The sequence below is a fragment of the Amphiura filiformis genome, chromosome 12 (assembly GCF_039555335.1).
Source record: "Amphiura filiformis chromosome 12, Afil_fr2py, whole genome shotgun sequence".
In the NCBI taxonomy this organism is placed as follows: domain Eukaryota; kingdom Metazoa; phylum Echinodermata; class Ophiuroidea; order Amphilepidida; family Amphiuridae; genus Amphiura; species Amphiura filiformis.
The window spans coordinates 54,527,124-54,550,010 of NC_092639.1; the positions used below are offsets into that span (position 1 = coordinate 54,527,124).

At 36.8% G+C, this 22,887-nt stretch overlaps 1 protein-coding gene across 1 annotated transcript in view; it reads left to right on the top strand.

Annotated features, from left to right (window-relative positions):
• The window catches only part of LOC140166921 (solute carrier family 2, facilitated glucose transporter member 10-like), a 21,526-nt gene extending 8,103 nt beyond the window's left edge, over positions 1 to 13,423 (top strand). Inside the window, exons 7-14 of the mRNA XM_072190406.1 lie at positions 1,241 to 1,327; positions 2,283 to 2,393; positions 2,873 to 2,989; positions 6,472 to 7,365; positions 8,094 to 8,259; positions 9,575 to 9,697; positions 11,067 to 11,199; positions 13,264 to 13,423. Of these exons, the coding sequence (XP_072046507.1) occupies positions 1,241 to 1,327; positions 2,283 to 2,393; positions 2,873 to 2,989; positions 6,472 to 7,365; positions 8,094 to 8,259; positions 9,575 to 9,697; positions 11,067 to 11,199; positions 13,264 to 13,423 (1,791 nt within the window). The remainder of the gene's footprint in view (positions 1 to 1,240; positions 1,328 to 2,282; positions 2,394 to 2,872; positions 2,990 to 6,471; positions 7,366 to 8,093; positions 8,260 to 9,574; positions 9,698 to 11,066; positions 11,200 to 13,263) is intronic.
• Positions 13,424 to 22,887: the final 9,464 nt, after the last annotated feature.

Here is a 22,887-nt window from a genome sequence, read left to right on the forward strand (position 1 = left end):
TGGTGGTGATCATCATGCACAGAGTAGAGGTGTAGTCTCCACCATGGTCTCAGCTAGAAGTTTACAATTTCTGTGCAAAATTTAACACTGAAACATAAACCAGACCTCTGCCCCTTCTTGGGGTTCAGTCAGTGAATAGCTATTGTTATATACCTCATAGCTAAAGATTCTTGCCATCTGATTGGTTAGAAGCGCTATGCCCGCAAAAATAATTATTGCCTGGGCATAGTCCTGCGTGTGCTTTGTTCCCAGCGTAAAATGATATTACGCACGCGTTAATGTTTTCACATGCTATATTTACGCGGAAATCGTAGATTGTAATTTGTGCCGTTCGCATTGAAACTATTAATTTCTCTTGCCAAAGTCGATGCTTTTAACCAAACAGATGATCTTAAGATTTGGTATATAAAACAAATATTGACTGCTTTTTTCAGGGCATGGTTAAAATTATAGGCTCAAGGAGATCTCAAAACCATGACTATGCCCCTAGGCATAGCCGAGGGGCATAGTCATGGTTTTGAGATCATGCCCCTCATAGCAGTCAATATTTGTATACTATAGCCTGGTTTTGTAAGTTTGGTTTTGTTTTGAGTTCACAGAACTAATTCAATCATTACTTTTAGAATTTAGCATATGTCACAAGCATTAATTTTGCCTGTCCCAGAAGCAAAGTGCCTGTCCAAAATGACTGGTGGACGAGTGGTTAGCTAACTCCCTGGTCTCGACCCCCTTGTCTGTGCTCGATGACCATGTGAGTCAACTGTTTTCCTGTCATGATTGTTGACCAGCCAATCAGTGTGACTGTTTTATCACTTCTGCATTTACGCTCACACATGCTGGACACATAACTTGAACAAATGCAAAATTTACTCCAGTGGAATATTTCATTATGAAGCTCAAAGGAGCACTGTGGTTGTTCAAAGAGCTTTAACGTGGAGATTTGGTAAGATAACCAACAGGCAAAATTTAATTTCACAATTTGAAAATTATATTGATTCTCAATAACACCTTTCCTGTTTTGATTTGTTGAATTTAAAAGTAGTTGATATTTAAGTTTAACTTTGATTTATACAAATCTTTATAAGATCTTTGTGAGAAACAAGTTGAATATTCATTTAAAAAAATTCTAACCCTCACTGACTGAAATAATTTGTCCATCATTACAGTTCTGAGTTTAGTGGCCTTAGATAAATTTTGTTACGCACACAAATTTAATGTACAAGTTTTGGTTTATTCACAGGTCTATTCAGTGTTTGACCTACTAAGGTCTGCAGACAACATGAGAGGCAGGATGATGATAGGTGTGGGTTTAGTGTTCTTTCAACAAGTAAGTCTAATGTACATATGTGATGCGGTCAAAACAAATGAGCCGCTTGTCAAACATAAAAAAAAAATTGTTATTCTCATTACATTGATCATCAATGTGCAGAGCATTGCTAAAAATCACAATTTGGACTTGTTGTTCCAAAGATATGGTCATATTAGTGTTGCTCAGAACAATTAAATAAAAAAGAAGTTGAATGACTTTGTTGGCTGTGTCTCAAAATGACTCCTCTAGCTTGATCGCATCAAATTTGTGCTGTACTATCCCTACATTTTTAATGGGGGGGGGTAGCATTATGGGGATTGTTGCCAGTTCCCATACAGAGATGGGTCAGATTGCAGAAGGACAAGTTCAAAGTTACTGCGAATAAATGATGTCTTTTTCAATTTCATCAAGTGCTAGTTTTGGCTGAAGTTAATTCAGGTAATTAGTCGCAAGACCATACATTCCTCCTGTTGAAGATCAGGAGGATATGCAGACAGCGCATCCAATTTAAAGGCTAGGATCCTGTGTCGGTGACCTTGAATGGTGCTTGTAAACCTTGCCCTATGGACTGTATCCCAAGAGACTATACAGGCGAAGTAAGGGCAATAACTTGACACTTTTGTGTTTAATACCTCTCATCAACTGTTCTCAGGCGTTAAACATGTGTATTTGAAGAAAATTGTTTTAGATGGAGAAACGGAAGTATCCTTGTGATATCATGACAATATCTTCAACTGGAGAGGGAGGGTTCTCAGGACCAAAGCGCTCAACCTACCATCGCCCTTCCCAAGTTGAGGGGGAGGGGGAGTTGTAGTGAACTGAGAGAACAGACAATAGGATGTAGTAAAACTTTGGCTTGATAATCCCAACACCTTCAAGACTATGCATGTTGATGCAGATCAAGCCACACCCAGCCATAAAGTTGCTCCTAAAGTTTTTTGTTTAAGTGTCCCAAAATTCTGTCTTATTTCAGTTCACCGGCCAAGTTTCTGTGTTATACTATGCACCATCTGTGTTTCAAGCACTTGGGTTTGAGAGTAATACCTCAGCTACATTAGCTACAGTAGGCTTAGGCATAGTAAAGGTAAGTGTCCACCACACACAGTTTTGCTTCATAAGATCATACTTCTGGAAAGGTTAATGTGTTAAGCACCTGTAAAATGAGAAGCACATAATGGACAGGCGAAAATAGCCCTTATAAAATTATCAATTCTTTGAGGCCTCCTTCAAAGGGAGTAGACCCAAAGGGGTCGAGACTTTGCCATGTTTGTGTGTCATGCTTGAAGAACAAAACAATGTGTCTCCAGATTATTTCGCCATGCACCATGTAAGCTTTGATTTTGAAGTGTGTTGTTTGCATTGTACGAGTAGTGCATCATGCCCATAATACATGCTAAGTGCTATATGTGCAAACCTTTGTAACATTCAAGCTTAAAAGATGCAAATTATCATTCGATATTGGGGTTTTGCCAATTAATGCTGGAGTCACACTATTTTGGGAGGGATTCAATCTAACTGTGTATTACCTATCTTCACTTGTATTGCCTCATGTTTTCTTCTAAGGTACTTGCCACTATTGGATCTCTACTATGTGTGGATAGAGTGGGAAGAAGATCCTTGTTACTGCTTGGAGCAACCTGTATGATGTTGGTTACCTTTGCTCTTGGCATGGTCACCTTGGTAAGTACGATGGGCTCAGTTCAAAGCTTTCATCTTGCATAAAAATAGTTTTGTAAAGTACTATGTAGTTTGTAACTCCTCTTGTTAAGTTTCAAATGGGCTATTTCAGTTGAAATCCATGTATCCCCATAGAAGGCATGACCTTAATATCCCACACAAGGTGTAAATTTCAAATGGAAGTCACCCATTTAGGTAATCCCTTTTGACATTCACACTACCTGTTTTGAAGATTAAGGGCATGTCATCCATATGGGGTGTATGGATTTCAACTGGAATAGTCCAATCTGATAGACAGGAGGCTACAGAGAATCTCCTGAGCAGCTTGGGACAACTAAAATTTGACAATGGGTATTCATAATGCTGACACATTGGCAAGGCATTTAAACTAGAAACAAACAAGTGACCCTATAGAGGCCCTCCATGCTTTTATCGAAAATGATTCAAACGAGCGTGCCTGGCTGTAGGCCTAATGCAGTCTATATATAAAATAAATTGTTGGGCTCAACCTATGGTGCACTTATTATATATTTTCTGTGGAATATATTGATATTGGTAAGCTTCTATTAAACAGAGTTGAATATAACATTCAGCCATGGTTGCGGCTGACTATGTCACATATATGCAAGGCTTTTGTTGCGCACACTTTTATTTAAGGCATATACCATAAATGCACCAAACTTATGCACAATGTAAAGATGTTAGATTGTACTTATTGTATGATACCAACCTTAAAGCTGCTTTGTCAGTGCAAATGTTCAAAATAATATGCAACACAAAGCTCACTAAAAACACCGCTTTTACTTGTCAGTTTTATCAAGAATAAAGTATCTTGTATGAAGGAGGGAATATCAAGGTATGTGCTTTTGCAGTCAACAACAAAAACAAATTTCATGTTACACACATTATCCATGTAGATCTTTCCTCGCTAAATTTCATTTGCTGACATCTGTCTCATTACCTCGTATTGATGCAGAGTTTCACTAAACAATTTATAGTGGCATTGTTATCAAATAAGAAAACTGCAGGTGCATAAATTTTGGTCATTTGAACATTAAGAAAGTTTTAACCATTCATTCATTAAACTCATTCATAAATACCATAAAAATTGTTTTAATTGTCTTTTAATAAGCTCATATCTCAAAATCTGTGACCAAAGAATGTATTATTAATGACCAAAAAAGCTCACCTGCAATTGAATAGAGGTAGTCATTGTGATTTCAACGCCGCCATTTCTTGTGGGTACGGAGTGCCTTGTTGTTAAGATCACCGTGTTGACACTTGACTGAAGAGGTGCGTCACTAGCTGCGACTTCCGCGTAATTGGGCGTAAAGCCGAAATGTCTAACACATGGAATGTAGAAAGGCAGTACCCACAAGATGGCAGATCCCGCGGAAAAGGCTGACAGCCTCTATTACCTAGGTATTACTGCATAGGCAGTAGGTACCCAGAAATATGTGTACATAAATCTCTGAAGTGGTTCGACCGTGCATTGACAAAAAGCAGTGCATGAATGGCACTAACCAAATGTAAGCTGTTATTGGTTCATTTGCCTCATGAATTTAAATAGTTTATGAATGCAGTTCTAGTGAGGGTATGTGGCTCAAAGATGATATTCCTTATAGCAATAGACATAGCTCAGTAGTTGGTGTCCTAATCCTTTTGTTTCATTTCTTGCCAGAAAATTGTACAGGGTCCTTATTTTTTGCACAAGTACCAAAATATGTTTCGCTGGGGAGTTTCCTTTGTTCAAACGATTCATGCTAGTAAAGGAATTTAAAATTGGTCAACAACACATACACTAACACACACGTTTGATCTGAATAATTTGAGCTAAATCAGTCCATAATCAGCGGTGATACTGCTGTTGACAGTAGCCATACTGCTGTTGATAGACACATTGGTCATCTGCTTTTCTTTCTTGATATTGGCATTGGCAATGTCTTTTTTGATGTTGTTGACCAGTTTTAATTTCCATTTGATGTCTACTTCCAACTCATATTATAATCACTGAATCGCAATTCATGGTAGTTAAAACAGAACAACAGAAATAGATTTTTGTAACTCAATTACATAAGATCATTTGCACTTTACAAAAAGTTGCTGAGCAGTGAGCACTTTGGCTCAACCATTAGCATAATGCAAGGATGCAGCTATAGGCAAATATAGTGCCCTTATCAGCCAGCATATTGAATAACCATCACAACCAAGATTAGCTAGCTCTATGAGTTTTGTACAGGTAGATCAGGATAAGTTCCTTGTCCAGCAGAATTTCAAGCCAATCTTCCCCAAGAACAGAATCGTTAGGGGCTCCAGTCTAGGACTTTAAGTACATTTCAGTTTATAGAGAACCCACACTTTTTTCCCAACAATTATTAAATCAACTATAGTAAGAATTCCAATTGAATGAACGCAGCTTTTAACAGCTGCACTCGATCCAACCGCTATCGTATATTGCGTATTTCAAACTATAACGCGAACGCACGACCTTGGATACAATGCTATCCAATCACGAGTGCGTTGGCATGGTTGGATTCACTTCCGCGTTACTCATGCACAGTCGCACACGCTGGCGTACATCGCGCAGTGTACGCAAAAATTCGTCACGCTATTGAAAGCTGCATTCATTCAATTGGAATTCCCACTATAGATTAAAAGTTGTGGCCTTTACACAAAGTTCATGGAAATTCCAGAAAAGTCTTAGGAAAATTTAAAAAAGTGAGTGTAAGGTAAATAAGGGTTGTACACACTTCGTGCAGCAGCAAGGTAAAGGGATGGTGAAGGCAGATTTTTCTGTGTGTTACAAGTAGATCTGTCAGTCTGCAATTTTGCGATAAAGATTATTGAAAAGTTATGTAATATTTTAAAAGTTTGAGGATCTGATGTAGTCACTGATATTGTTTTTAATCCCGTGAGAACTGCCTCGTCTTTAATACATAGCTTTGGGCTTAACCACCAGCAGGCTATGTTAGCTCATCTATGACACTACCAAAGGTGCCAAAATCGAAATGTTGATGATTTTTACAATCCTCAGGATGAGCAAATCACTGTATGAGCCTTTAAGCTAAAATCCTCTTTAGATCTACCACCATTCTTGCCATGTTGCTAATTGGCTCAATAAATCATACTAATGTTCTTGTAACCAATCAGCAGGTAGTACTCATAAGGTTAAGCCTCATTTGCCCTACCACCATTCTTACCATGTTGCTGATTGGTGCAATAAATTATACTAGTGTTCTTGTAACCAATCAGCAGGTAGTACTCATGGGGTTAAGCCTCTTCAACCCTACCATCATTCTTACCATGTTGCTGATTGGCTAAATAAATCATAACCAATCAGCAGGTAGTTCTCATGGGGTTAAGCCTCTTCAGCCCTACCACCATTCTTACCATGTTGCTGATTGGCTCAATAAATTATACTAGTGTTCTTGTATCCAATCAGCAGATAGTACTCATTGGGTTCATTGTCTTTTATTTTTAAACAGATGATTCACCCAGTCACCACTGATCCTTGTTCAGACATTAGACTCCAGGAACCAATTCCAACTGCTCTAAATGTAACAGATGCAGTCATAATCCCAAAAGCACATGTACAGGACACATTCCACAAGTCTCTGCAGTCAATTCAAGAACCTTATAGACATCTTACCATAGTAGATGAGAAAAGAAATAGATTGAGGAGAAATTTCGATTTGCTACAAGATTCTATAAACTTTGTACATTCCTCAGCAGGTGATGCAATCACTGAAAGACATGAAAACAATGCAATGAACTCTGTGATAACAGAACTGCCTGTGCAATTTTTGAATTTAGATTTAGAGAAACGCAACTCGTCTAGCATATCCAATTTATTATATCTATTAGACTCTGAGTCATTCGACACAGACAAAAGTATTGATGACCAAAAAGAACGATTTTTAAACAATATAGTTTTGAAACAAATACAAAATCAAATTTATTCAAATTCTCTCTATATGGACATGATAAAGAGATCAAAGAGATCGTTATTAAAGCAAGGTATAGCAAACAGTCCACATGATGCATTTAAAAGGAAAGTAACTATGCAATTAGATAGCGCCATTCCTGACTCAATCCAAGCTGGACTCGCTGGAAAGGATGCAAACACAATGTTGCTTTCACGCAGAGCAGCTGATGATGTCACTATTGATACCCCAATAACAGAGGGAAATAACAATATTGGATCAGTGAATACTAAAAGTGTGCCGAATTCTGTAGAGTCAGAGACTGATAGTGCAGGGAAACAAAAAGGAAATGAACTAAATGTTTTGGAAACAACGACTAAAGGGAAACTGTCTGAAGATGATGAGAAAAAGACTACAGCTGTACCAAACAGATCAACAACAGAAGAGGGAAATAAGGTATTTCATCATTGTTATGTTTAAGTTGACATTACTCCTATTGTCGCAGAGAACACAATATTAGATGTGGGCAATTCCAGATGAAACCCCCAAATCCCATATGGAAGACATGACAATTTTAGAATATTTAGTAATATAGTAACTAGTCCCTAAAATGAAAAAAACATATGCACTACATTTTCATGTCTAGAGGATCAATTTGAAGTTCTGTGCAAATCTAGACGGAAGGACATAACCTTTCAATTTTCTGCATATGTTGTCAAAATTTCAGAAAACGAAATGATTTTTAAATCCTTTTGTTTATCCTCTATATCAACCATTTTTAAGCTATCACAGAAAATTGTTATAGATGTTTTTGTCTAAAATCCGCTTTAATAGATGGCAGGATGGTGCAGTGGATAAGGTTTTTGACTAGGGCAATAGTGGTCTCAGGGTTGATTCCCAGTAAAGGCATATCATCAGTAAGTATTGGCTCTCTCTTCATTACTGCATTTGGAGTCTGTATGGACAGATGCAGTGGATAACAAAAACCTTGCAGTGAGTTTTGATCAGGGTAACATTTGGCTGTTCATTATACACCCTGCCCTGGGTATCATGGGAGAACAGTGCTTTATCATTGAATGATTATCTCGGATTAACCAGATAAACTATATAAACTATATAAAAAATAAATAAAACCAAAGTTTCACAGTTTGGTATTCTAAATTCAATATTATTTTAATTTCAAGGTTGCGACTGATATTGATGTGCCAATAGCTTCCACCAGAGCCTCTGGCAGGGATACAAAGAATTTGCCAGATATGCTGCAGAAGGAAACTAGTAGAGCTGTCAAAGCTGTAGCGTTGATAGCTTTGATGTGCTATATTGCTGCCTTTGCTATTGGTTTTGGCCCAGGTAAGGACATTTTATCTGTGAATTTTGTTAACAATTCCTATGAAAAATGATGATTTTTCACTCACATTTTAGTGATGTTTCACCACTATACCAGTGGTTTATTTAGACTGACAACTTGTCACATCAGTCTAGGGTTGGTAGCCCCCAGGGCAAGAAACAAAATTTGGCACCCCTACCTTCCCACCCGAGAATATCTTAGATGTGGGTGTGTGGGAATGGCATCTTTTTTAAGTGAGGCCAATTTGGCACCCCCTAGTGGTAGCGCCCCCTAGTTACGCCACTGTTAGAGTCCCCCCAATTGAAGGAATGATTTGTGGAGGCCACATGATCGGTGATGGCAGATTTATGAATGTCTTGACAGAAGATTTGTGATTTGCATGCATAAATCGTCTGGATTCAAATTTCTCCACCTTTTTATGGGAAACAGTCTGTGATGAGTTAGTGTACATGTAGTGGTTAAAATTCACCAAAATGCGAGTAAAAAAAATTGTAATTTTTCATAGGAATTGTTCAAAATAAACAAAATCCAGTTAAATTAACATTGATAATGAACTTGTTCAAAAATGAAAGTAAGGATATTATTTTTTTTTAATTTGCCATGAAGGGTTCCAGTCCCAGAGCCCAAGACAGGTATATAAAGAAATTGTCACATATATGGTGCAGAAGAAAACTAGTAGAGCTGTGAAAGCTGTAGCATTGATGTGCTTATGCTATATACATGTAGCTACTTTTGTTATTGGGTTTGGTCCAGGTAACCAAGTATAGATTGCAAAATGAAGTTGTGAATTGATCAGTAAGAGACCCAGGCACAGAGAAGTTGCTAGATATTTTATTGCAAAATAAAGTTGAGAATTTTTTACCAGAAGTGTCCCAGTCCCCAGGGTCACTCAATATAAACACACTACCACATGCTCCTCAATCACCCCTGAAAGCGGACCCTTTCACCATTTTATGAATCATTGATAGAATAAAAGACCTTTATTGGCAAAAAGATTGGCAAAAAGATTGATGCTTTGCACAGGATATATGCTGGAATCAGAGGGTTTTACAATTAAACCAAGGCGATCATCACAACCAAATCAAGGCAGTCACCACAACAGCATCCATGGTCTGTTGATCCTTCGCGGCCATGTCCAATGACAGCAGCATGCTTTTGTCACTCTGGACTGTTGGGATGAATTTGTTTACTGACAAATGGTATTCGATCAACTTTTTACTAGCCTCTCAGGAAATTTGACTTATCTTCCTGTCATTTTTTAGGCTTGCCTGCATTTTTAACCTAACAAGAATTATTTATCATATATTTGATTTTCAGTTACCTGGCTGATTCTTAGCGAGATATTCCCAGCTGGTGTCAGGGGGCGTGCTGTATCATTTGCATCCGTCTTTAACTGGTCCACAAATATACTGGTATCTGCTACATTCCTGGACGTTCTCAGTAAGTGTATACCTTGAGTAGAATGTATCATGGCGGTCGCAAAAAGCAGAAAAATTATCATCTAACAAATTAGCAGTTGCCTAAGGCCAAAAAAAAATTGTTTGTTTGTCCATAGAGGCTTATGAAACAGTTGGGTCGGTAGGTCGGATTTTTTAAATTTTTTTTTTACAGATATTGCACTTGAAACTGACAATTTGAAGACTGGTAAATAAGTCAAAACACACAGCACTTTACTGGTTTAACTCTTGAGATGTTTCTGCATGTTATACTGTTCATTTTCTTTACATTTTCTTACCTTAAATTTATACTAACCACTGTTTTATAAGATGTCCCATCGATGCCAAAAAAAAAAAATAAATCAATAAATAAATCAATAAATAAATATAAAAAAAAGACACGGTCGGGACCAGTGTACACGGTCGGTCGGACGTGGACAAACAAACAAATTTTTTTTTTTGCCTAATGCGTATTGCTGAGATAAAGGTCAAATCAATTGTATCCATTTCATACACATACACCTCATCACCCACCCACCCACTCAAACAAACAAGCAAGAACTCAATTGTGAGTCTCCTTCCCTGATCCTGCATGTCCAGACTTTGAATTTATTTATGTTAATAATGATATTTTGTTGTTAACATCACTTCCATGAATGTCTTTATGAAACATGCATGCAATACTCCGTTGTGTAAAAGTCGGTAATGGTGAATCCGACCGATGATGACGCAAAACACATCAAGGATCAATAAATGATACAAGAGGATACCTTGAATATGAACAATTGGAAAGAAAATGGGCACCAACTTGATGTGGTGAATCAAGCAAAATGCAGACTAGACAGTACGCACAGGGACGAAAACAGCAAATGTAGGCAAAGTTCGAAAGCCAAAAATCACCAATTCTAAGGCCCACAGAAGTGCCAAACCTGCAAAAACAACATGGATCGATGGGAATACAAAAGTACACTAGAACAAGTGATGAAAATCACTGTGCACATAAACAAGACACGATAAACCAAACAACTAAATGTAGGCACCAAAACAGACAAAGTTTGATAGCCAAAAATTACCCAATTCCAGAGCCCACAGAAGTGTCAGGAAAATAGTACAAAAGTACACTGCAAGTGATGAAAATCACTGCACACAGTAGACAAACAAAACCTAACAAATGATGTGTCCAGCAGATAATCTTCTTCAGGAATAGGCAAAATATAAAAGCGAACAACAAAAACTGCATGCTGTACTTTTAAAACTACAAGTTCAAATAGAACTTAATAGTATCAAACAAGATCACAAGCTCAGAGCAAAATAAGCTCTGTCTGTGTTGATGTGTAGTTAATAAACTGGATCTTTGTGGCTTTTTCTTGCAGGTTCCATCGGTACTTCATGGACATTCCTAATATACAGTGCTATATGTGGAGTATCCATACTCTTTGTATTCCTACTCATTCCTGAAACAAAGAACAAGTCGTTAGAACAAATATCAGTGGATCTCAAGAAAGGGTAGGTACACTGTTAAATGCATAAATGATTTATTGGTAGAATCTAACTTGCACAAGATTTTGCCAATAATGCATTTTGTGCACAAGAAATACAGAATTACATTTTTGCTATTTTTCTATTTCACAGTCAAATGATATTTCAGATAAAAGTAAATGGGCAAAATTGCAAATTTGTGACCTGCTACCAAGCCCTGGTTACTGTGTTGGTGTTCACACCTGTTAAAACCACTAAGTATGTCTGTATGTCCTTTGTGAATGGGGGCACAATGGGCCATTCATGAAGGATAATGCTACTGGCTTGTACAGGTGGCAGCAAACAAAGAACATCCAATTTAGTCAGACCAAATATCTCGAAACTACCAACTCAACAAAATGAGTATAAAGTCGAGTCGACTTTACGCTGATTTCACGGTAGCAGGTCACATTTGAAAACTTTGTATGTGATCTTCTGAGACACCTTTTTATAATTTAATTCATTAAATTATTTTAAAGGGAAATTCTGTATTTTTATAACAAAGACATGATTCCTATTTTGAACTTATTTCCCTACCGCTTCCCGTCAATCATATGGTTTTCTCGATATTGAAGAAACAATAAATATGTCTCCTATGAAATGATCAATTGCATTCAATTTATCACCACCTTTGGTTATTTTAACTTGATTGGCCATCCATACTTTTTGTTCCTTCCCAATTTTCTTTTCCTGTATGGTATGGCCGTCCATACTTTCCATCCTGGGATTGTTTTTCACACCTGTTATTGACCTGCTCTAGGTTTCCTTTATCATGCAGATTTCTTTTATTCTGTGTTATCTGTTCATTCTGGCTGGCTTTTTATCCCATCATTTTGTATTGAGAGCTGGACTCTACCTGTTGTGTTACCTCTTATGCTTAGAAAAGAACACATGTGTGATTGTTCTCTCTCATACTATGGTGTACCAGTGAAATGGACTAACATAGTACAGATTATACCATCCAGTATCCACAATGAGCATAACATAGCTCCATGCAGTGCGCATCACAATCTTTCTTGCTTTGCTGTAAGGTGTTGGGAAGTATCTAACTAGAACTAAAACTATACCACACATATGCAATGATAATCATGCATAGTATTTTCAAAATGGATGCGGTGATATTTGTTGTCAACCAAACCAGGATGATGTGATGGTGAATCAATACAAAATGGTTTGTTTGTTGTGCTCCTTCCCAATGAGAAACTTGGCAGAAATAGAAGAAGCTACATGGACGTCAAGCTGGTAAAATCAGACAAACAAATTTAACGTCTAGGATAATCAACCACATGCCTTGACAAAACATTAACTCGAGGTTTGTAGTCCAATCAGACATAATCCTGTCATGTGGTATGATCGCACCAATCAAATGATTCAAATCTTGGGGTAAGTTCGGTACATAAGAACATGTGGACAATCAGCATTAATGTGGTACATTTAAAATGTGCATTGAAACTGTTTTTCCACACAACCACATCCTGCACCTTAACATCATAGATCTTACTCAAATTACACTTGCAAGTAGGACACTTAACTTCTTTAGTAATCAATCCAATATCTTGGCAAAAAGTTGTTGTTTTCTCCTTACTAGTTAATTTCTGTGATAGTCTGAAAAACTTTCTGTGATTTGCCATCACCTTTACGCGTCATAATCCGAGTGGACTTGAGAGTAGCTATTATTGTTATCAGATGCGACGTCTTTAGATGTACTAGCATGCACGCTGACACTGTTTGTATCGGCATCGAGGAAGATATTGCTAAACAAATCCTCGCCACTTTTTGCGTCCGTCAAGTCGGAAGTACTTACAAGTGTTAGTGAACACTGACCTGCTTGTATTCCATATTCTTCATAATTCGAAAACAACGAGGTAGACATGAATAAAATTTTCTGAAAAGTTAACAAATGTTGATAATAAACTAAAAAATTAATGTGCCTGCAATCTTTCAACAACGTTAAAGATGGTGGATGACAGTATTTCTGTATATATCAAATTCCCAAAGTTTAATTGTAATATGGATCAAAACAATGATTAGAGGTTAATAATTTCTTTACAGATCTACTCTAGGGAGAGCTTTTGCAAGATGCAGACACCGGACCTCTTGTACTCTTCTGTGCTGCTCCCAGTTCTCCATCTCCCATACTAGATTACAGAGAATATTGCCCTTTACATGTATTAATACATTGTATCATAATTTCTCTGCAGATCTACTCTAGGGAGAGCTTTTGCAAGATGCAGACACGGACCTCCTGTACTCTTCTGTGCTGCTGCCAGTTATCTATCTCTCATTCAAGGTTACCAGTGAGTGAATCGCAAAGTGACTTTATCTCATCCACAAATCAAGTAACTGTATCCAATACAAGGCTGTAAAATCATGTAATCTAAACCGATGTAGGATGGGGTAAGTCATTTATAGCTGTAAATATTATATGCAACAAGTGATGGTCATCGTGGTGTTACTATTTCATCAGCCAGCGAAGCTTTTGATATCAATGTGTGCAATGTCATTTGGAACTGTGTGAGTGTAGCAATCTGCAAGCATGTGAAGAATTTGTGGTTCATCGGCTGTGCATCGTAATATAAAATATAAGTCGTCTGCTGATATGAATTTTGTGGTAAGTCATGTGGAAACAGACTGTGAGGAAAGGAGCAGAATTATGCAGCCGACACCGAAGCATCTTGATTCTACAAATGTGAAATTTGAGTAAGATTAGTAAAATGTGATGCGATTAAGAAAATGAATCTGGATGATGATCAAAACAAATGTGCAGTTTCTTCCATTCCTATGTTATATTCTGGTATCGATATATGTTTATACCAAAAGTCCAAATTTAATTTGGTACATATTCAGATTTCTGACTCATTTTACTTGATAGCATCGCAGATCAGCCATTGAATGTGATGGTCGTAAGTGCTTTGATACTATTATGCACTGACACCGAAGTATGTCGAAGGTTTAGTGCAACAAAGGCGTATCTCCATTAACTAATTTAGGTAATGCTATTCATAAGCATAATTGCGTCTATACTCAACATTACCCAGGGGAGCTAATGGAAATGGCTACTCCATTTGTAAAACTCGCCATCCCTCTGTTGAAGATTCAGGTTGAATCTTTCTCAGAGGGTGTGTGAAATTAAAATGGAGCTGTCTAATGTGCTAATTCCATTTAAAATTCATACTCCCTCTGTGAAACATGTTTCCAATCTTCCACAGTGGTAGTGTGGATTTCAAATGGAACAGCCCTTTTAGAATCTGGTAGCCACTCCTGTCATACACCTTCTGATAATTTTGAGAATGGAGCATACTCATGGAATAAAGCACCTCTTGTGGTAAAGCCTAGCCATGGGATGAGTCTTTGTTGCATTGAGCCCTTGATTTCATTTCATAACAATCAATGAAGTATAGGCCTATATATTTAATTTACTATACGTATGTAGGCCTATATGTTGTTAGTTCTGTTTGAAAATCTGTTTATGAAACAGACATTGGGCTATTCCACTTGTAACCCATACACCCCAATGGCTAACAGGGAAGAACAACTGTTGCGTATATTAATACTTCCCAAACACCACCAAAGATTGGAACTAGCTTCCTCAAAGAATAGTCAACATAAAGAAACCAAAACATTCAAGAAAGAAGTCTTGAAATTCTACCAAAACGCAGCTCGAAATAATTAAATCTTCTGACATGTAGTGAGCACAAATTTCTAATCGCCTGGTCTGGTATGAAGCATTGGGAAGTATTCAACCAGAACCAGAATGGAAGACATGACCTTCATCTTCCATGCAGGGAGTGTGAATTTTAAAATGTGGTATGTGAATGGGTGACATTTGAAATAAAACCACCTTATGTGGGAGATTAAGATGTTTTCCACAGGGATGTATGGAATTTAACTGGAATAGCCCATTGCGTAAGTAATTGTGACATGATCAAGGGGAATGAGTCACAATTGGAAGCTTTTTACATCATTTTCTTGCAGTTTACGAATACTTCATTTTTGATGCAAACCCCATCAGAATCGGACATCTCGTTACTGAGTTATGAGCAATTTATCAATGGATGAAAACAATATAAAACAAAAGAATTTGAACACTGTTTTTGCCAATATCTCAAAAACAATATTAGCAGCATCCGAATCAGTCCCCTTGATCATGTCACAATTTGTATGTTTTGTTTAATTGTTTTTCTTTTTTGTCTACGAGACAGGTTTGTCAAAACTATTGAGTTCTGTACATTTATTTCGAACTCAAATATCACCTAATACGTCCTTGTATCAAAATATGTATACAATGTTCTATTATGCTGCCAAGTAGCGGTGTTGTTATTGTTGTTGTTTTTGTAACGGCTAGGTATGTCTAATAGTTAGCCTCAGTGATTTGCAAGATCATTGAAATGGCATACCAATATTGTGTTCTTTTCTTTGTCTATATTATTCTTTATCATACATCGATCAGTATTTAGCAGTATTATCTTCGGGTTAGGGTTATATGAGAATCTATATGAATAATTTGTCTACTTGGTGCCAGAAGTGGGTAAGTGAAAGAAATAGTTGACATGTGTAGCTGCTATATGTTAAATGAGTACTATATACTGAGTTGCTAAATGTTTATAGGGCAGCTATTTGCCCCTTACCCACTTCTGTGACTGCTTAGTACCAGAAGTGGGTAAGGTGAATAGCTGCCATGTGTAAGATAAGTATAACATACTGTGTGGAAATTGCCAAATGTTCACAGGGGCAGCTATTTGCACATATACCCACTTGTGGCACTAAGCAGTCAAATTATTATGAGTATTTATATCCGAAGTATTTTTTCAGTATTATTTATCAGTGCTAGAAAGAGACAGGGATATATATTACAAAGATGCCAAAGTGTTTCAACAAGATTTAATTGTATATTTAGCACAAAGCAGAAGTTGTAAATGTTGATAATTAGCTTGAAACAAGCTGACAAAATGCAAAAGAAATGAATTGAAATGTATAATTATAGCAAAATTGTTATATAGCTTAGTGCATCATATCATGATAAACCAAGACATAGTATACCAAAGCTTACTTTAACAAAAATTATGTCGCTTTTTTATATAATTATCATAGAATGACACTGCGATTTTGTCCAAATATGACGTTATGCAGAGCAACTTACCACATAGTGTCATCAGTAGGGGGTATTTAATTCTCAGGCCTAGAAATATGTGGTAATGCGGGCGAATCCATTTGGATTCTTGCTAGAGAATTTGGCGATAATCCTCAATTTGCACAAATATAGGATAGCCTCAATTCACTTACGTATCTACTTCCCGCTCCCCTCGCTGCAGAATGATTGAGTGGTGTCATATGAAAGAGGAAAACATAAAGAATATAATAAAAATATTTCCACCCCCGGGGGTCGCACTCATCATAAGACTTGGGTCAATATTCATATGGGTCATTTTCATATCTCAAAATGCCAAGAAGGTATAACCCCCTGAGCGGTGTCTAATGAGAGAGAAAAATGTAAACAATATAATAAAAATAATTTCCCCACCGGGGGTCACACTCCTCTTACGACCTGGGTCAATATTCATATTTTGGGTCTTTTTCATATCTCGAAATGCCAAAAAGGTATGATCCTCTACATCTCACATCTACCATAATATACTGCCAAAGGTCCATGGTTCAGCTATGATGCGGTAACCGCTCTAGTTTATTATTTACTTAATTAGCATAACTAATTAATGAGCTCATAATGAGGCAAATTTCAAACGGCAATATCTTGGCAACCATACCATCTACAGTAGCCAATAAAGTGTCAAGATAAAGCTTTTTACAAGAGAAATCCAATGACATTCTTCAATTAGCAGTTTTTCAAGATACAAATTACAAAATTCTAAAATTTCAGATGAATCTTGACATGGTATGGGTACTAGGGGGTATGCCTAGAGAAACTGGTTTTGTGTGAATGTCATTGGATTTCTGCATTGTTTCTGATTATTTTGAGACCAAAATGAGCACAATGCAATGCAAAATAATGAAAATATGCGTGTTCAAAAATTGCTAGTGCTGTCAACATTAGAACACAATGAAAAACACATTTAAAGAAAAAAATGACATTGTCATATAACAGGGATCGCAACTTCTCATGGTTTATATACCTGTATGTACTCCATTTGTTGACAGTTTGATATCATAGTTTTTGATTTTATATTTAGTGTCTATAATTGATTACCAGTTGAATAAGCTGGCTCTGGTCCTTCTTTTTCAGCGTTTTTGTCAATATGTCCCTTTCGTACATTTCGCAAATGTTTTCGTTTGTCCTTCGTTTTCTTTGCAGCTTGCCTTGCTGACACTTTGATCCTCTTTGCGTCCTTTCTCTTGAGTCCTTTCAGACAATGTTGTCCTGGATTGCACCCAAGTCTTTCAAGCACATTGGCAATGTGATTGCTTCCTTCATTGAACAGTTGATAAACTGCTGCAGCAGTGCCCAGTTCTATTGTACTTTCCCCAACGTACACTTCTTTCAGACATTTTTGTCAAATGACACCATTCAAACATTAATTATTGTTTTGCATGTAGCAATCTGCGCATCTGTCCATTTTAAGTCTGGCCATTACTGTCTTTTGTGGAAATAATGTCTTCAAAAACATTCTTGCAGATGTCAAAAACAGGTGGGTCAAGTCCTTTTGTGTGTTTGTAGGTTTCTGTATCTTTTTTGTAATTACACCAGGACTTGTCACACAAGTCATGCATTGGGTGTATTACCAGATGAGGCTCTGATCAGAATTTTCATTGTGTTATGATGTTTGTATTATGACCACATCTGGGCCCGGGCCAACAAGCGTGTCTTTATGCTCCCATTATCTTGGACCACATAGGTATCTGTTTAATTGTGTTTTTAGAAGTTGAAACACTTTGTCCCTGGTTTTTGAGAATTGTGTGTGGTACCTCTGCAAAATTTCAGGACCTGCGATGAAATATTACTTATAATTAAAAACTCATGTATCATTAAAGGAAGGTGACCTGATAATTTGGAAAATCAAATTCTTTTAAACACCAATTTAAAAACCGTATCTTAAGTTTTTAATTCTCATCCTACGAAGGAGGGTTGTACCATCCCTTTAAAGTTGGGAGACATCTAATAATCTTCAGCGCACTTATCCTCTCTAATCTCAGTAATCTAAGAGTCCATCTAACTATATTTAGTATTTGGCATACAAGTACCATTCTAGATTTACTTGACAAAAACTTTCCAGGCATGGGAAGGGCTACTAGTTTTCTGAGTGCATCAGCTAATTAACTGAAAATTTGGTTGACATCATTGTGTGTGTGACTGATGATAACAAAGTTGATCTTAACCTGTACAAATGTTCTGCATTACAAGTTTTTATTTTGCAAGCTATTTTATACCAAAACATTAATACCCCATGAGAACTACCTGCTGATTGGCCAAAAAGAAGTTTTCATTATCAATTGGCCCAATCAGCAACATTGCTAGAATAATTTCACCACACAAAAAATTAATATCATGTAATTGACCAATCAGAGGCAGTGTTAGATTGACAGGTAGTGCTCAGAGGGTTATATGACCTGAATTAAGAAAGATGCAAATCATGGTGATCTATTTCCCTTCCTCTCTGGCCAGTGTCAAAACTTGGCCACATCCTTTTAATGCACACATCCTTAAGCCTACTGCCATTGAATGTGTGTGGGGGTGTGTGTGAAACCAGTGTTTTGACGAAGTAGTGCATCCACCAAATTATGTAATTGCATCACTGCACAGAGGAAGGCAAATAAAAAAGGAATGAAAGTAGCATATGGCTCTAATATATCTCTACCTATTTTAATCTTTTCAATATGTGTGTACTGTGTCCCCAACAAAAAAGGACCCTCATGCCCATCACCAACCTATGAAAAATTAGTTGTCTTCCAGTACCGTACCATATATGAAAATTCCACATTTGACATCTTTTCATCATCTAGGATGTGTATGATATACACATTCTTATGTTATGGTTCCCTCCAAATAATAAAAATAAAAATAAATAAACCAACTTTCTCACCTTCCCCAACAGAGCAGCTACAGTCAGGTCTGTGGTCTCTGAGTCGCAAGCCTCTGCAAATCTCTGGACTTTAACCTCTGGTGGTCCATCTTCTCTAGTATGCTTGCCAATCCGCTTCTCAATGTGGTTATGGTCTTCACGGTGGTGTAAGACTTCCCGGTGACTGCGCTACTTCTGGTATATGTACATGCTTGGTAAAGTCAACCCCATGTTCGGATTTTATGTTGTTGAGAGTTTTTCTGTATTTGTAGGTTGCTACTTCAGTTGTTCTGTGTGGTTTTCTGGGACATGACCCCTCCAAATAAAGTTGGTTTTGTTTTTGGTAAGAGGATCTCAAGCCAAAGATTTTCTAAACAATCACTTTGTAAATCGAGCCGGTTATTAAAAGCAATATCATTGTGGACATAAACACACACTCCGCCACCTTCCCGATCTCTATCATGGCGAAGTACCGCATACCCTTGAATGTTGATCTCATTATCAGGAACGGATTCGTCAAGCCATGTCTCGGATATAGCAACAGCAGCTGGCTTGGCATCAGATATTAAACAGCGTAATTCAGAAATCTTTGGCAAGAGAGATCTTGTATTAAAATGCATAAAATGAAGGCCTTTACCTTTGGTAATAGAAACGGATTTCTGTAGACCCATCTTTGAAATCTTATATTTGGGGTCTTTATGAATAGGATTTTCTGTGCTTCTTAAACCACACAAGTATTTCATTTTTGCACTGGGTTGAAACTGTCTTCAGTAAAGTGTCCAACACACGCATAACAAGTTAGAGATCAAATCGAAACTCGACCGCCGGTTCCGGGCGGTTCCGTCCGGTTCTAAATTATACACAGTAATGAGGTCAGTCGTCACACCCTGGTTCATATGGACGGTTGGTATCATCGAGTGAATGAGTGGAGTGATTGGAGGAATTTAGGGATCAATTCGTGTGCTGGTTATAAATTTAAATATCATTTCATATCATTGGTACTCCTTGCTGGAAAGTTTGGAGTAGGGTATCATGCATGTGATTAAATAAGGGAATATCATTAACCAACCCATTTTTTGAGAAAATTGGTGTGTAGCAATATGTGTTGGAGCTCTTCAAATCCATCAACTTACAGACCTTAATTCTTTCTAATTAATGAGATATAAAACTTTTGATTTTGGTCTGTTTGGTGTTTTATTTAAAATTCTATGTTTCACATACAGTGCTATTCAACAACACAAGCAGAAATGAGTCTCTTTAAACGTCTCTTCATCATCTGTAGCACTGTATATTCACTTGCACACTACCCACACTCACGTTGTTCCTTATTATCACAGCTGTTACAGTAAAACAGTGTCTTTTGGGGAAATATCCTGAGTGTGACATTATAAAACGCTAATTTCCAGTTGCTTTATTTCCAAGTATCTCAAATCCTTGTTGTATCTATAGGACATATCTTTGTCACCTACTTAGCACTGCTTGTGATGGTGACATTGCATGTAAGTTTATGCCCGGACTTTTGGATTGTTGGCCTATATTTAGTAATTTAAGTGAACTTACATGCAAAAATAGCTTGTTTCTGTAATGTGACTGTCAGTTTGGGAATTTTATGCTTTTCTATGTCGCCAACAATCTCATGCTCCATTGATATATAGGGTATTTGTCAACTAGGACTTGAGGGTTTATAGTTCTTCCTCTCGATTTGCACTGTCTCTTGTGACCTGACCAACTTAATCTATCCTTTCCATGAAAATTAAAAAACCCTGCACTGGACGATTCTTCCGTGGTATGATACTCCATGCCAGATTCGGATGACATTCATGCCCACTCTCAGCTGGTGATCAGATCCTTGTCCAAGTGGGCAGTCGTAGTATTGTCTTCTTTCCATTTGACCAGATACCACAAAATAGCTCTCTGTGATCCTTCAAATAGGCTAAAACCCAGGACCTTTGGAATGTATATTTTTATTTTGGTATCATGATGTTTGCAGATTTTCAATTGTTGGAGTTTATTTAATTTGAAATTTACGAAATAAACTTGCCATCATGTTTACTTGCATCTTACATCTAGATATAGCAACCTTCTGTGATCCATGTCATAATAGAACCAGATGTTCATCTTATTGTCTATTGATGTACATATTTTTGATTTGGTTGGGTCTCTTGACAAAGATTAGTCTATCAGTAGACCAAAATTGTGATGACAATAGCCATTTTGTCATCAAGTGGGGGCTTGCCATGTTGTCATTTAGAAATAGAAATAGTTTAAAACAATCAACATCAGCAATTGGTGTATCTAGGAAATTGTTCAGATTCAACTTTATTTAACCACGGAGGCCCAAATCAACCCAAAGGTTGTTCTTCCTTGGGGCCGTGGACATAAATACTGTACAATACATGCATAAAATATACACATTTTTACAGAAACTTATTTAAATACAGAAACACAAATGTGAGGACTTAATTATTTACATTACATAGACAAACAGATTGAGAGAGAGCTAAATTTATATGATATATAAATTTAATCTAAAATATAATAATGAATTAGAACAAAACCTCCTTCAGCTTATTTTTGAAAATATTTAAATTTGGAGAATTTCTGACATTGTTATCAAGGTTATTCCAAATGATTGCACCTCTGTAGGATAAGCTTCGTTTTTTAAAGTCAGTACGAGGTTGTGGAATAAAGATGTTATTAACACTTTGCCGAAAATTGTATTTTTTATTTGAAAAAGTTGAAACAGTAAGAAGGTAAGGAGGTGCAAGGTTGTTTAAAATTTTGAAAATCCAAATTGAGATGTTATATTGATGCCTATACTGAAAGTGGCTTCCAATTAAGCTGATCAAGAACAATTGCACTGGAGGTATCCCAGGGGGCTCCACAAATAATGCGGGCAGCTCTGTTTTGGATTATTTGCAATCTATTTACAACAGTTATACCACAATTTCCCCAAACAACATTACAATATTCTAGGTGAGGAAGTATGATTGTATTATATACCATATTCAAAATATCTTTAGAAATGAAGTTAGATTTGCATTTCTTTAACATAAACATACCTTTAAGAGATTTTTTCCTAACTTGTTCAATTTGCTGGGTCCAAGACAATGTATCATCAATGAGGACCCCTAAATGTTTACATTCATAAACTTTCTTAATGTTAATACCATAAGCATTTTCAATAGCATCTTTAACAGAATACAACGGTTGCCTGGAACCTATGATCATGAATTCTGTTTTCTTTATGTTAAGGCTAAGTTTGTTGCTTTGAAGCCAATTATTGATTATTTCCAGATCCTTATTTATACAATTAATTATATCAGTAGTTGAGTTGGAAGCAAAATAAATTATAGTATCATCAGCATACATATTAACTTTACAGTGTGTGACATAATTGGGTAAGTCATTAATATAAATAAGGAAGGCAAGTGGGCCATCGATTGACCCTTGTGGCATTCCACATGTTATGTTACAAGTTTCAGAGAGTGTACCATCCACAAAAGTGCATTGGGTTCGTCCTGTAAGATAACTTTTAAACCATTTAATGCAGTACTCACTGATGCCATACAATTTAAGCTTATTTAAGAAAATGTCATGGTCTACAGTGTCAAATGCCTTTTTTAAGTCTAACATACAAAGTCCAATTAAATTACCTTTATCA